The sequence below is a fragment of the Tripterygium wilfordii genome, chromosome 7, assembly GCF_013401445.1.
Source record: "Tripterygium wilfordii isolate XIE 37 chromosome 7, ASM1340144v1, whole genome shotgun sequence".
NCBI lineage: Eukaryota > Viridiplantae > Streptophyta > Magnoliopsida > Celastrales > Celastraceae > Tripterygium > Tripterygium wilfordii.
Genome location: NC_052238.1, coordinates 1,098,689 through 1,112,176, shown reverse-complemented (window position 1 = coordinate 1,112,176; position 13,488 = coordinate 1,098,689). Strand labels below are relative to the sequence as shown.

The following is a 13,488-nucleotide window of genomic DNA, read 5'->3' as shown; positions in this document are numbered from 1 at the left end:
GAATTGTTGCTACGGCTAGTCTACCCGATCATAACCGTTGATGCGATTAGAAACAGCTGATACTTTTTACTTGAAAGTTGTTATCCAAGCATTTGATGATATAATATAATAATGCCAAAGGGCAATGATTAGGATGCCAGCTCACACACCAGGGCAAAGCCCTTCCACGCGGCAATTTTCTATTGGATAACGTGGAGAGTAGGAAGAAAGGGACCAACAACTGCGCCTCTCTGTGTCTCGTTTTAGTGCGATTGATAGCGTGCGCAGGGGCGTGATCAGCGCAAGAGGGAGGAAAAGGTGTGGAAAGCAAGTGGCGCATTTTAGAGACGCACTATAGTCGGACCCGGAGGAGGAGATCTCTTGTATTGTAGGTGGCGAGTTGATCGGGCATGTCTCTTCTGGTAAAGAAGAAAAGTTTTACCCAAATTTGCAACAAACAATTCACAAAATCTTCTCTCTAATCTTCATGGCTGTTCGTTTCTGAGTTCTCTCATCTCTGTTATCGTTCCTGATCTGGTCTCTGTGCCTTTTAATCTCTCTCATTTCTTTTTTTATACACATACGGGTATATCACATGCATTCGTTGATTTATTGTTCTAATTTTTTTGATTCCTTTTGTTTTCATTGTTTACGCGCAGACAGGAGTTTGCAGTTTATTTCTTTATCTATTCTTGATAATTCAATGGCTGCTCCACCTGCAAGGGCTAGAGCCGACTACGATTACCTCATAAAGCTTTTATTGATCGGTGACAGCGGTATGCGGATACGCAATTCCTAGTTTTCACCTCCTGTTTTCCGTTTAAGCATATGGATCATTGTTCCTCACACTTCTCAGATCGCTTTTTTTTTTAGTGGTGATTAAGTTTTTTTTGGAACTGATCCTGTAGTGAGTAACTTTGGGATGCTTGTGTTTGTCCTTTCTCGTGCAATTTAATGTTTCAAAATAGATTTGATTTTCATTTTATGCGTTTTCTCTATTTAAGGATGTAATCTGGACCTATCTTCTTAGTTGTAAAGATCGAAATTATTCTATAAACTTTCAAATGTAATACTCCACTGGTCTATAAGGTTCTTTCAGAAGTTTGTAGACTTTTCTAGCTAGAGGTTGTCAGTTGCAGCGTCTCACATCTGTCTAGTGTCTACTACTAATATGTTTTGGTTTCCTCTTGTCATGTTGAATGTTTACTCTCCAAATTGTTTGCATAATGTTTTTAATTGTATGCCTTGAACAGAATTACATCCTCCCAAGTAATCTATGGCTAGCTGTAGAAATAGAGGACCAAAATATATTTGCTGACCATCTGTGAAATTTCTGATTCTTCCTTTTGTTGAGCTTGTCTTGTATCTGAGGGACATTCGTCACTGCAGTGATGGGGATGGGGGACAGACTTTGACTGCTATGGAAATTTGATAATCACACAAAGCTGAATCACAGTTCAGCACATTATAGAAATCAGCAGTATGTTATGTTGATAGGTTTATGTTTCTAGAGAACATTAACAGGATTCCATTATGAAAGCTCTTCTTTCTTCTTGTTTCAAAACTGAGAGATTATCCACTTTAGTTGCCAGGAGAGTTGGGATGCTATATTTAACAAGCAACTGAGGTTGCAGCAAGGATTTCAATTCTTCTTTTTCATCCTTACAGGTGTGGGTAAGAGTTGCCTTCTTTTGCGTTTCTCAGATGGATCTTTCACCACTAGTTTTATCACTACCATCGGGTGCGTATATTTCAACCTATGGAGTTAAATTACAATATAGTTCCCACTTCCCATATTGTGAAAAATCTTCTCAACGTCCCAACTCTGTCTTCATCATCCAGCATCGATTTCAAAATAAGAACAATTGAGCTTGATGGCAAACGAATCAAGCTTCAAATCTGGGATACAGCTGGTCAGGAGCGATTCCGAACAATCACGACTGGTAACTTATAAGTTCATATGCTTACAGTGATTTTGGTCTTTCAGAAGGTGGTTTTTGTGTGAAAGTATTTAGGGTGTCTGGAACATGAAATTGTGGGAAACTGTACCCCTTGCACTACCCACCTCTGGATTTTCCAGGATGAATCATCAGATTTCATAAACATGATCTTTCTGCATCATCCATATGAAAATAACTTATTGATTTCTGTTTTTTTAGACTTTTTTTTTTCTTTCTCGACTTGGGGGATGGCTGTTTGTTTGTTTCTTGAGCGATGGATACATGTACCTGACAATATAATATAATGGATAGGGCTTTCAGCCTTTCCATTCTTAGGGGAGAAATATAATGTGAAATAATGTTGAGGGGAGGTGGTTATATTTTTCATGGACTAGAAGTCCAAGTATGAGAGTATCAGGGCTAGTCATCGGCACAATCTTGGAATTGAAAGGAGGGGGTGGGGAGGTGGCATGGGAACACATTTGCATCTTCTGAATTCTGATACCGTATTTGGGGTTTTTAGGACGGCGGAGAACATGCCTTTTCTATTGTAAAAAAAACAGTTAAGACACCATGGGCGGGTAACCCCACGGGAATTTACTTTTTGTTCAGTCCAATGTGAATGCCTGAGACACAGCCATTGCAGCAAACCCAAGATATGATGCTTGAAATACTGTCCAAGTTTGGCGTTTATTTCTGTTTTTCATCACTATTAATTTGTTTCTTGTGACTTTCTTTTACAGCTTACTATCGTGGAGCCATGGGCATTTTGCTGGTTTATGATGTCACTGATGAGTCATCTTTTAATAGTGAGTTTCCTTCTTTCATATCACTTCTTAAGAAATTTGGATATCAATGCTAATTTGAATTGGGGGTTTACTTGCTTCTCTGGATTTAGTGCTGGATACATGAACATTGGTCTGTGAAGGTGCTTTTTAACATGGTGTCTAGTTCCACTGAGGTGGATGATTGAGAATTGATGCTACTTCATCACACACCCTTCTTTTGTTATGGGTTTTTGCAGTCTCTGTTGAACTCTTTAAGGAACTTGCTTCTCTCCATTTCAGATATCAGGAACTGGATTCGCAACATTGAACAGCATGCTTCTGATAATGTCAACAAGATTTTGGTTGGGAACAAGGCTGACATGGATGAAAGCAAGAGGGTTTGTTTGCTTAATCACTATTTGAACTGTGGCACTGATATTGTAGTTTTAAATTTTGTTTGATTGGCTCCATAATTATTTTGCACCGTCCAGATTGTTCATTTAAGCATGCATGCTCTTGGCTTATGAAGGCAAATTTTTGTTGGAATTCATAAGTGATATAATCCTAGTATTCTGCAGTCTGCCTCAAGGCATTCATTGACTTGAGAGTTTGGGCAGTTCTCTTCTCATCCATTTATAAGCTCTTATCAGATTCTCATTTATTGTTGAATCAGTGCTCTGATGTTTCTTTCTCCTCCCCATATTTATCTCTTTTGGTTAGGCTGTTCCTACCTCCAAAGGCCAAGCACTAGCTGATGAGTACGGGATCAAATTCTTTGAAACTGTAAGTAACCTTCAAATTCAGTGAGACTAGTTGGATTATTTTGGACATGCATTGATTGAACTTCTGACTGCAGAGTGCAAAGACGAATCTCAACGTGGAACAGGTTTTCTTTTCAATTGCAAGGGATATAAAGCAAAGACTTGCTGACACTGATTCTCGTGCTGAGGTATTTGGTTTCCTCCAAAAATTTAAAATGAGAACTCACATAAGGAAAAACATTCATAATCGTAGTCCTGGTGATTGCTGGACCACCTCCACTGTGGTATAGCGGCAAGTGTGGTCACCCCATCGCTAATCCTATATAAGCAAAAACATTATTTGTAAAATATCAGATCCGTACGCCCCTTGCATTGTTGGCTAATTGAATGTATTTCCTCATAAATTACTGTTAACTTGGATGTATGAAGCACACATACCGACTATAGGAAATTGAAATTAAGCACCTGCTACTTTATTGTTGAGAACATTTTCTTGCTTTTGTCAATTACAGCCTACTAGTATCAAGATCAATCAACCAAACCAGGCAGCTGGGGCAGGCCAAGCAGCACAAAAATCAGCTTGTTGTGGTTCTTAGAGAACAACCAATTATTGGCTACAAACCAAAGCTGAAACGAAAAAAAAATGGCAAGTAATAGAAATGACGATCTAGTGAGAGCTAGTAAGTTTATCACTGCCATTCTTTCTTCTTTCCTGCATTGTTTATAGCATGTGAATGTAGTTCTTATTATGGAGTTGTTATTTCTGGCAAACGGTTGTATATCATTTGGTGGGCAGAGTTTTTCCAACCTGCCTTTTTCATTGGTAGTCTTATAATGTAGGAATTGAAAAGATGATTCCATGAATCTGCGTTACCCTTCCCAGTTCCTTCGTTAAAAATACGGACTGTTACTTGTTATGTGCATTTCCATTTCACACCATCAAGTAAGAAAACAATTGCACACAACATCACTCAGTCGAATTGTCAACAAACTGCACAAATTTCACGAAACTGTATTCCATTTTACCATAGCCATGTGGACCAACCAGATCCAAATTGAAGACATAACAAACCCTAACAACATCAGTAATAGAAAAAGGTACACATCACACTAAACCCCTAGCCTACGTCTTGACATTTCTAAACCTAATCACACATACACAGGAGAGAGATATTCCAACCACCGGGCCAACAACGCTTCAAGAGCTGGTGAATTTGGTCACAGCCTTAGTCCCTTCAGACACCGCGTGCTTAGCAAGCTCACCAGGTAGCACGAGCCTCACAGCAGTCTGGATCTCCCTCGACGTAATTGTGGGCTTCTTGTTATACCTAGCCAGTCTGGAGGATTCCTGTGCAAGCTTCTCAAAGATATCATTGATGAAACTGTTCATGATACCCATGGCCTTGCTTGAGATCCCGATGTCAGGGTGGACCTGCTTCAGCACCTTGAAGATGTAGATCTTGTAGGTCTCTGTGCTCTTCTTCGTCCGCTTCTTCTTCTTGTCACCAGCCGCCGCACCGGCTTCCTTAGGCAACTTCTTGCCGGCTTTCGGCTTCTTCTCGGCAGGAGCCTTCTCAGCAACGGACTTCTTCTCCTCCGCGGGTTTCTTCTCAGCTGGTTTCTTGTCTGCCTTCGGTGCCATCTATCTCTACAGAGAAATCTTAAATTTCTTGTGATTCCTAAGTAGGATGGAGAGGCTAGGGATTTAGAGGATTTCGTATATTTCTGAAGCAATTAATTAATGAATTGTTTCGGGCGAGGCAGAAGATTTATATAGCGGAAGCCTCGAAGGCGATTGGTTTACTGGCTGTTCACTAGGATAAGTGACGTGTTACGTATGGACCGTCCAATTGAAATTGAAAAAGTTGTTTATCGACGGCACAGATAGATTTAAGTTTGGAGCTCTTGTTTGTTAGCGAGGAGGATCGATGACGTGGGTGAAGGGGTGCAATTACAATTATACCCTTACAGTGAATTGACAAATCAAGAAAACGGTGTCGCTTTATGCTTATTAGTGCGTTAATTGAAACAGCGTCGCTTATGCGCTACTTTGGTTCATCGTATATGCCGTCGCACCGATTTGAAGAATGGCAAAAGGACTCGGCTTCGAGCTCTTCGTCAGCAGTACTCTCTCTCAGTCTCTCTGTTTCTTCTTTTCTCTCTTCGTTATACATTTGTGGTATAACTAAAGTTTTCTTGTAATAATTTATTTCGTTGATTTATAGGATTATCTTCGTACACCACGAATCAAGGTCTCAAAAATCTGTTTTCGCAGTTTGGTGCAGTCACTGAAGGTAATTAACGTGGTTTATCATTGTTGCCCGTATAATGCCTAATTTTTGACCTTAAAAAGTTAAATTCTTTTGTGTTTTTCCATCTCTATTTGTAGCTAGGCTAGTTAAAGACCCTAAAACCCAGAGGCCCAAAGGGTTTGGATTTGTCACATTTGAGAAGGAGACTCATGCTCAAAAAGCATTGAAGTCCATGAATGGCAGGGTAAGCTTCAATCTAATTGTAAAAATCAGTTGGAGTATTTTGTTGTTCTTAAGATGTTATCATTATCTTATCGTTTAAGTTCACCTTGCGATTTAATGATTAATTTAGTTGCAATTGATGGACACCATGGCTGCAAAACCAACAGTTTCATTCTGCTATTTAATCACTCAGTTCACTGGGGATGGATTAATCCAATGGTTTAGAAGGCATATGGTGTTCAATTTGTTTTGCTGCCTCTTGTCATGTCATGTTACTGGAGCACCAGAACTGGAGGGTGATTGGGAAGAAGTTAAGAGAATATAGACGCTTCTCTGTATATAGTTTTTGAAGTCACTTTGTTCAGCTAGCAAATGTTACACGCACATGCCTTTGTAACAAAGGGGGAATCTTACTTGGTCCTCAGAAAAGATGATAGTACCCTCTACACTTAGACCTTCAGTGAATAGAAGGGCACTGCTTAAGTTTCTGTAGGAAAATTCTTACTAATTGAGCTTTTTTATAGAGTTTTAAGAAGCATAAGGAGACTTTCATAACATAAAAGTAGTAGCATAACTTTTGTGTTCCATTAGTTTTAACTTTTAACCATCATTAGTAAATAACTAACATATTCAATTATAAATATCTGAACTGTGCATTCATTGAGTGATTGAAAACAAGGAAACATGGAGATGGAGCTTTCTCTTATTTGTACAATGAAATGGTAGGATCCTATACTTCATTAATTCCTTTGTAAAAATAAGGGGTTAGTTTTCCTTTTTCCCATCATTTGTGGATTCTAGACAGAAACAACTTTTGTCTCCTTTTTCATATAGCAGAGAAGTGATTGAGACCTTATTCTGTGAAAGTTTCAACTTATTTTAATATCAGAAACTATTGAAGAATCTGGGTTGGCGGAATCTTCAGTGCTGACATTCTCAACTGCAGAAGTTAGGAGTTTAGGCAATATTTTGGAAGAATTGGCATGGACAAATCGATTCTGCTAGATTATCGAATACATTGGGTCTTAAGTTGAGAAGATAGGGTAGTGTACGTCTGCCCTTCCAAGTTCCAGCCGTCACTATAGGAGCCTTATGTATTGGCTGTTGTTTCCTTTTCTGTTGAATACATCAGTTTCAGTTTAGTGTTTGGACTTTGGAGATGGGCACTCAGAACTGATTTTCCATGTTAATTCTTAAAGACACTTTTAGTTGCTTATGCTTGTGCTAGTGTGGTTATTAATGGTTATGTTAAGGCTGTGATCGGTGGCTGAAATCATAATATCTAATGTAACCTGATCCAGTCATCATTGACGTTCATCAACTTGTAAAGATATGTGCACATAACCGTACTCCTTGTAATTCTGGTGAAATAATCTGATACATCATTCATAGACTTTTGCTATAACTTCATCACCGGTTTTTCTAAACAGAGAGTTGAAGGTTTGCATATATCTTTTAGGTAGTAACATGTTTAATCTGCATAGATGATGCAATTATGTTTCTGAATACTAAACCGAGTCAATATACTTTCTTGTTATGGCTTACATTGAATCATCTGTGGCAGATAGTTGATGGAAGGCTAATATTTGTTGAAGTTGCAAAGAATACAAGAACCGGGGAAGATTAAGGTTTGAATGGCGTCGATGCTCAGCTATGGTCATTGGTACTCTAATTTTCTGAATCGAAATTCAATGATATTGTATATGCAGACGTGGATGAATTCAGTAACTTGCTAGCACTAGATGTGCCATTTGCAAAACGTTCTGGATGAATTCTGTAACATTCGCACCCCAATTTGCTGGGTCCTGATGCAGTACGACAACTGGAACCCAGATACTAGTGTGGCTTTTGGGATATGAAAGGCACCAAACTTCATATCTTCACTTTTTCTCTGGTCACAGTAGGTGCTGGAGCATACCATTGCATGGCAAAATTGATAAATATGGTTGAGAAATTAATCAATTTGAAGTCCAAATGAAACATACCTGTTTACTTTGCGGAATTTTTTTTTTCAGAAATGTCGAGCTGACAGGGCCAGGTCCGAAACAAGCTTTTGAGATTACTTGTGCGGGAATTTTTTGGGTCCTGCTATTGAGACCCCTTTTTTTCTATTTAAACCCCTATAAAAAGATAAGTCCAAACTTTAATGCAGCAATCATTCATAAGTGCCAAAAAATATCATGTAGTTGTCAGTGTTACTAAAGTGCTGGAGACAAGACAATTTTTCTTTTCAAAAAATATATAACAAAAACAAATTCTATGCCAAAAATTTATTTACGTGCAAGTAATGGACGATCTTATAATAAATTAATAATTGTTATAATAAATTAGTAATTATTATAATGAATTAATTATCCATTCTGAATAAATATTAAAGTAAATTAATAACTATTATAAATAATAAATTAACAATTCTTATAATAAATTAATATTTATTCATTTATAGTTGTAATAACTTATGTATATGAAATAAATTATTTTTATTCATTAATAATAATTAATACAATCAAACAAAAATTTACACAGCTTAACCACTAACAACAGTAAAATTTTCACCAGACACCTCACAACTTATTAATTTATTATAAGAATTATTTTGACAGTACGTTATTTTGACAAACCGTTACACATTCAACTCTCATGTCTAGTAGTTTCGTCGTTATTCCTTGAATGAGCCAAAGACCCATGGGAGACCTTGTGGAATAACTCGATTTTATGAGCTTCGGTCTCGTTCTCCCCATAAAGCCCGATCTTATCTGTCGCTAGCGTGGAGTGGGCTGAGTTGACGGCCCGAGTTTAGAGCTAACCAACATGTATGATAGATATGTTGGGTTGAGGAATTCTTAGTTACCAAAAAATGTTATTAACTAATATATTCCATGAATAAGTGCTTCTTTAGTATGTATTACTGAGCATTTTAGGGTTACTATTTTTTTTTCATGGAAGAGTTTTCTTAGATTCATAATCTACAAATAAAAATAAGATTTCTGTGTTTAGACCAAATCTGGACAAGTAAATACATAAACTTGGGTTTTGATGGGTAGCGATATGTGTTAGGTTCTATGTCACTAAAAAATATTCATTTAAGATATATATTGAAGTTCATAGTTTTCCAAAGAAAAAAAAAATGTTGTCGTCAAATATTTTTGTTTGCGTGTGTTCAAGCTCCACGTGTGCACCTGTCATCAATGTCCCATCTATTTGTACTCTTTAGTTGAAAAAGTCTCTTTTATTACTCGAAAGTGGACATAAATTTGACAATTTCGCTTAGATTTCTACACGTGTAACCCTATCAAGCATCTTGCCTACCGTACCTCGGTGAGCGTCGATCATTTTTGATCACTATCCCCCGCTCTTCCTAAAAAGTCTCTTAGTGGGTCCCACGTTCATTCCCTTTTGACAGTTCGATTCTACTAAGTAAAATGATTAGTGAGATCCATTGTTTTGTGTCCCAATATATTTTAAATCAATGATGAAAATATGTGTATTTATTTTAGGTTCTTATTTTGTATACTTATAGGAGAATTCCTCGAGGGAGTTCATTCATTTTATTATCCTTCTATTGTAACTATTTCTTTTTACGGGATGATATTATAGAGGTATCCCGTCCTAGATTTTGTCCAGTTTAATAATATTCTCTTTCTATTAAAAAAAATAAATAGAGAAGAGGGTCACCCCTTGCCTCATTCGTTCTCCTAGAAATCATGGTGTTGTAATTTACATAATTTGTTTGAGTATTGAAATGTTATTTGTCTGTATTTTAGTTGAATATTTGACAAAGAGAATCAACCTATAAGTGAAACCAATGAAAATCAAAGAGTGTATCAAAACATATATATGTGTGAACAAAATTATTGAAGCATAAAAATAAAAAAAAATTATGTTTGTAGTAATAAAAATAAAAATTAATTTAATTAAAATTAAAATGAAAAATGAAATTAAAATTAAAATAAAACTTGTGTGTATATTGAATAAAAATCTTAATTAAATGGAATTACATATATATGTATAGATGTGTATATATATGTTGACAGTAACGAAAACCAAAAAAAATTATAATAAAATGAAATCCTTGGACGCCGTGCAACTGACATGACAAAGGGGTAAAAGAAGCAAATACACTGGTGAAAATACTCTATTAGTCTTTATTATAACAGCTGTCCATCAATGTATTTTCAACAATTAAATGTCATAATCACTTGTCAATATCAAAGGGGGTTTATATATGGGGAGTGTCAATAGTGGCGCCGAATTTTTTTCAAATCCTCATCAACTCTGATTGATGTGGCACCTCCGTCATTGACAAGGCTGAGTCCATCATGTCTACCATGCCCTGCATTCAAATGATGTCCATCAAGAGATGCGGAGTGGTATGTCTTTCTGCCACAATAAACCCAATTGTATGATCTCGTATTCAAATCAGTTTTATCTCATAATAGATCATTTGCATTCCATATTCTCTCTAGTAATCAAAACAACTGGTGATGGAAGTATATTAGTGTCGAAAAAATTAAGAAAACAAAGCAATAGGGGTTGATGGGTGTAATCCATCTTCACCTTTACTTTGTCAGAAAAAAAAAAAATTCCTCTTGCTGTTAAGCCTGTTATGATGCTATCGTCATATAGTGGCCCATGTTCCTTTTTCTTATGAGAAGCTCTTCCTAACTCAAATAGACTAACACAACTACCATGCTTCCCAAGCATGTCATATTAAAAACCAAGCTTGTTATGTACTCATCAAAAATATGCTTCTTCAATAAGACGAGAGATACAAGACAGAACTAACATCTGGTGCCAAATTAGCCAATGTTTTATTAATCATGTTTAGGCATTAGCCAATTACAGTGCCCGGCAATGGCATAATGATTTCCATGAATGGCATAAAGTGGAAGCAGAACCAGCAAGATTATGAACGCAAATAAAAAAAATTGTTAATGGAAAAACCAAGAGGGCCTTTCTTACAAGAGAAGGAACATCCGAAGGTTACAACAAAACAACTCACAGCCAATTGCTATTGCTATCACTTTTAAGACGAGAACCAAGATTTCAAGGTACTGAACCAATTATCCATGACCGTATCAAAAGTGGATGGTTTCTGCTACCCCTTGTGCGCACAATGTACTCGAATGTTTCTCCCTTCCAACACCTAAAAAGAAACACAAAAAATTAGCCAACAAGGACGCCTTATCAAACACGAATTACATGAACTAGATCAAAGTGTACCTGACCATCCATGTCTTTTAAGGCTTTACAGGCTGCACTTTCAGTAGTGAACTTCACAAATCCAAACCCCTTTGACTTGCCACTCACATGATCACATATCACCTTGACTGCTCAAAAAGAAAAGAAAAAAAAAATGATTTTGTAATATCCACGGCTGTAAAGGGCCTATAAAAATTGCATCCAATTACCTTCAACTATTTCACCGTGCCGCCCAAAAGCATCCTTTAGAATAGCTTCATTAGTATCATAGCAAAGACCTGCAACTCACAACACAAACCGCCATTAGAACCAAAAAAAAATTCCATTGTTATTGGTACACGAGATATTCCGAGCTCCGAATAATCAAACAAGTACAGAGCCAAAGAGACCTCCCACGAATAATTGGGTGCAAGAGTGACGAACCGATAGCCATCTGGGAAAGGTGAGAGCACGTGAGAGAGGAACGCAGCGATTCCAGCTCTGCATCTGCATACTCGATTGTGTGCGCACGATAAGGAAGAGTCAGGAGAGAAATGAAACTGGAAGGCTGGGCCGACGGGTGCTTCAACACATGTAGGCCCACAAATACCAAAGCCCAACACAGCCCATTTATTTCCCTAATGCAGCTTAACTAATAAATTCTAATAATCCACGGAGGATATATCTTTATTAATCTTCTACTTTTTGAGAAACGACGGATGATCATTCAAACCCACAACGTCGTCCACGTTCATGGGCTATTAATACTTACCAAAAGAACTCTACTTGGTACCTTCATAAAATATCAACGTTCTTGAGACGGCGAAGGCTGTTGGTTGAATGAACTTTTTTCAAAATGTGAAGGAATATGATGCCAAACATTTGCCAATGGGCTGGGAAAAATTCTTGCAAAAGCAATAAAAGGTACTTTCCATCAACATCTACCAGTAGTCTAGTACCATTTCAATTGACAAAAAAAGAGTATCCAAAAGCATATTGCAGCTGCACATATAATCCAAACACTGTAGACAAAAACTTCAAAAGAGATTACAGTGAACAAGAACAGGCGGGGTCACTGATTTGCCTTCGACAGAAATCCCAATATAGATCCCAAAGTTCAATAGTATTTCCAAAAAGATCACATTTAATTCCTACATGTAAAGAAAACATGGCCATTTAAATCCTAAAACCAAACTACATATGTCATGTGAAAAGACAAACAAGCTACAATGGCTGCCAGAAATTAGGCCTTCTTGGGGGACTTGGTAGCTTTGGATGGTGACTTGGGCTCTTTGGAGGCCTTATCAGTCTTCTTGGGTAAGAGAACAGGGTTGATGTTGGGAAGGACACCTCCATGAGCAATGGTGACACCAGAAAGAAGCTTCCCAAGCTCCTCATCATTCCTCACAGCCAGTAGAAGATGCCTTGGGATAATTCTGTTCTTCTTGTTGTCACGGGCAGCATTTCCAGCCAACTCCAGCACCTGCACCAACATTTTATCAAACACATTGGGCATCCAAAACCCTAGAATCAACACAGAGGTCTAAACTCTAAACTGCCCTAAATCTAGGGTTTTCAAGCAAAATTTTTAGAAGCACGATAAAATAGGAAAACCCAAGAATCTGCACCACTCATACTTCGCAAACATCAGCGCAGTTAATTAAATCGCCCCTCAATTGAAAATAAACCAAAGTAATAAGATGTGTCCTCTACTTGACCCTAATTTCAAGTTTCTATTCCTCTTATTTCTATTATGATCAAATAATCAATCATATTTTCGAATGCCAGCAATCAAACATACAATAAGCAAACAAATGTTGCAAAACACTAGAATAGCAACAAACGAGATCCAGAAACAGCAGTATCAGATCTGGTAAGTATATAAATAACTAAGAGGGAAGGGGGCTTACTTCAGCAGCTAAGTACTCGAGGACAGCAGCCAAGTACACCGGAGCACCAGAACCAACTCGCTGAGAGTACCTCCCCTTCTTCAAGTATCGCCCAATTCTTCCCACCGGAAACTGAAGACCGGCCTTCACTGACCGAGAGACTGGCTTGCTCTTGGGACCTCCGCCTTTCCTCCCTCCGGCTCCCTTCTTCAACTTTCCTCCGGTATCCATAGCTTGAATACCCGCCTGAATAAAACCAAGCTCTCTTAAATGCAGAAGAATGAAACTGTTCGGCTGCCGGTGAAACAGAAATCACGAATTCAGGCTTGGGATGGTGTTTCCCACGGCCTGTTTTAGGACGCATTTATAAGGTAGTGAAAATCGGGTTGAGTCGCAGATAAGAGTGCAAGAAATGAGAAGTAAAAGATTATGACCGTTGGATTGCTTTCACATCAACGGTTGTCTGTTCTTGAACCATCAATCCGCGTCGTTTATTT

General features: G+C 37.7%; 5 protein-coding genes across 8 annotated transcripts; 2 read left to right on the top strand and 3 right to left on the bottom strand.

Annotated features, from left to right (window-relative positions):
* Window positions 1-249: 249 nt before the first annotated feature.
* On the top strand, window positions 250-7,753 carry LOC120002676 (ras-related protein RABE1c). Of its 3 annotated transcripts, XR_005469177.1 has the most exons (10): window positions 251-516; window positions 639-755; window positions 1,648-1,720; window positions 1,822-1,922; window positions 2,663-2,728; window positions 2,987-3,084; window positions 3,407-3,469; window positions 3,543-3,635; window positions 3,960-4,127; window positions 7,486-7,753. XR_005469177.1 is itself a non-coding variant. In XM_038851440.1 (9 exons), the coding sequence occupies exons 2-9, from the start codon at window positions 683-685 to the stop codon at window positions 4,041-4,043; spliced, it is 651 nt and encodes a 216-aa protein (XP_038707368.1). In that variant the 5' UTR covers window positions 250-516; window positions 643-682; the 3' UTR covers window positions 4,044-4,311. The 3 variants fall into 3 exon arrangements, 2 of the variants coding, with proteins under 2 accessions (XP_038707368.1, XP_038707367.1); XM_038851440.1 differs by lacking the exon at window positions 7,486-7,753 and having other exon boundaries at window positions 250-516; window positions 643-755; window positions 3,960-4,311; XM_038851439.1 differs by lacking the exon at window positions 7,486-7,753 and having other exon boundaries at window positions 252-516; window positions 3,960-4,311.
* LOC120002678 (histone H2B) lies at window positions 4,428-5,167 on the bottom strand. Its single transcript, XM_038851442.1, has one exon. The coding sequence runs from the start codon at window positions 5,087-5,089 to the stop codon at window positions 4,646-4,648; it is 444 nt and encodes a 147-aa protein (XP_038707370.1). The 5' UTR covers window positions 5,090-5,167; the 3' UTR covers window positions 4,428-4,645.
* On the top strand, window positions 5,494-7,724 carry LOC120002682 (small RNA-binding protein 11, chloroplastic). 2 transcript variants are annotated; one of them, XM_038851445.1, is made up of 4 exons: window positions 5,494-5,571; window positions 5,673-5,741; window positions 5,837-5,943; window positions 7,486-7,724. In XM_038851445.1, the coding sequence occupies exons 1-4, from the start codon at window positions 5,535-5,537 to the stop codon at window positions 7,546-7,548; spliced, it is 276 nt and encodes a 91-aa protein (XP_038707373.1). In that variant the 5' UTR covers window positions 5,494-5,534; the 3' UTR covers window positions 7,549-7,724. The 2 variants fall into 2 exon arrangements, with proteins under 2 accessions (XP_038707373.1, XP_038707374.1); XM_038851446.1 differs by lacking the exon at window positions 7,486-7,724 and adding an exon at window positions 6,838-7,469.
* A 2,955-nt stretch (window positions 7,754-10,708) lies between the features above and the next one.
* LOC120002681 (glycine-rich RNA-binding protein 2, mitochondrial-like) lies at window positions 10,709-11,641 on the bottom strand. Its single transcript, XM_038851444.1, has 4 exons — window positions 11,513-11,641; window positions 11,333-11,401; window positions 11,145-11,251; window positions 10,709-11,067 (listed from the first exon to the last, which is right to left on the bottom strand). Exons 1-4 carry the CDS (start codon window positions 11,613-11,615, stop codon window positions 11,020-11,022), a joined length of 327 nt encoding a protein of 108 aa, XP_038707372.1. The 5' UTR covers window positions 11,616-11,641; the 3' UTR covers window positions 10,709-11,019.
* A 443-nt stretch (window positions 11,642-12,084) lies between these two features.
* On the bottom strand, window positions 12,085-13,346 carry LOC120002677 (histone H2A). Its single transcript, XM_038851441.1, has 2 exons — window positions 13,013-13,346; window positions 12,085-12,585 (listed from the first exon to the last, which is right to left on the bottom strand). The coding sequence occupies exons 1-2, from the start codon at window positions 13,220-13,222 to the stop codon at window positions 12,346-12,348; spliced, it is 450 nt and encodes a 149-aa protein (XP_038707369.1). The 5' UTR covers window positions 13,223-13,346; the 3' UTR covers window positions 12,085-12,345.
* Between the last annotated feature and the right edge of the window lie 142 nt (window positions 13,347-13,488).

Excerpts from the sequence above, each read along its gene's own strand:
- LOC120002677 (XM_038851441.1), bottom strand. The coding sequence starts at position 13,222 with ATGGATACCGGAGGAAAGTTGAAGAAGGGAGCCGGAGGGAGGAAAGGC. Across the intron at positions 12,586-13,012 it reads TCGAGTACTTAGCTGCTGAA|GTGCTGGAGTTGGCTGGAAA; the intron begins GTAAGCCCCCTT and ends ATGTTGGTGCAG.
- LOC120002681 (XM_038851444.1), bottom strand. The coding sequence starts at position 11,615 with ATGCAGATGCAGAGCTGGAATCGCTGCGTTCCTCTCTCACGTGCTCTC. Across the intron at positions 11,402-11,512 it reads CACCCAATTATTCGTGGGAG|GTCTTTGCTATGATACTAAT; the intron begins GTCTCTTTGGCT and ends TGTGAGTTGCAG. Across the intron at positions 11,068-11,144 it reads TAAAAGACATGGATGGTCAG|GTGTTGGAAGGGAGAAACAT; the intron begins GTACACTTTGAT and ends GTTTCTTTTTAG.
- LOC120002682 (XM_038851445.1), top strand. The coding sequence starts at position 5,535 with ATGGCAAAAGGACTCGGCTTCGAGCTCTTCGTCAGCA. Across the intron at positions 5,572-5,672 it reads CTTCGAGCTCTTCGTCAGCA|GATTATCTTCGTACACCACG; the intron begins GTACTCTCTCTC and ends GTTGATTTATAG. Across the intron at positions 5,944-7,485 it reads TGAAGTCCATGAATGGCAGG|ATAGTTGATGGAAGGCTAAT; the intron begins GTAAGCTTCAAT and ends CATCTGTGGCAG.
- LOC120002676 (XM_038851440.1), top strand. The coding sequence starts at position 683 with ATGGCTGCTCCACCTGCAAGGGCTAGAGCCGACTACGATTACCTCATA. Across the intron at positions 1,923-2,662 it reads ATTCCGAACAATCACGACTG|CTTACTATCGTGGAGCCATG; the intron begins GTAACTTATAAG and ends TTTCTTTTACAG. Across the intron at positions 3,470-3,542 it reads GGATCAAATTCTTTGAAACT|AGTGCAAAGACGAATCTCAA; the intron begins GTAAGTAACCTT and ends TTCTGACTGCAG.
- LOC120002678 (XM_038851442.1), bottom strand. The coding sequence starts at position 5,089 with ATGGCACCGAAGGCAGACAAGAAACCAGCTGAGAAGAAACCCGCGGAG.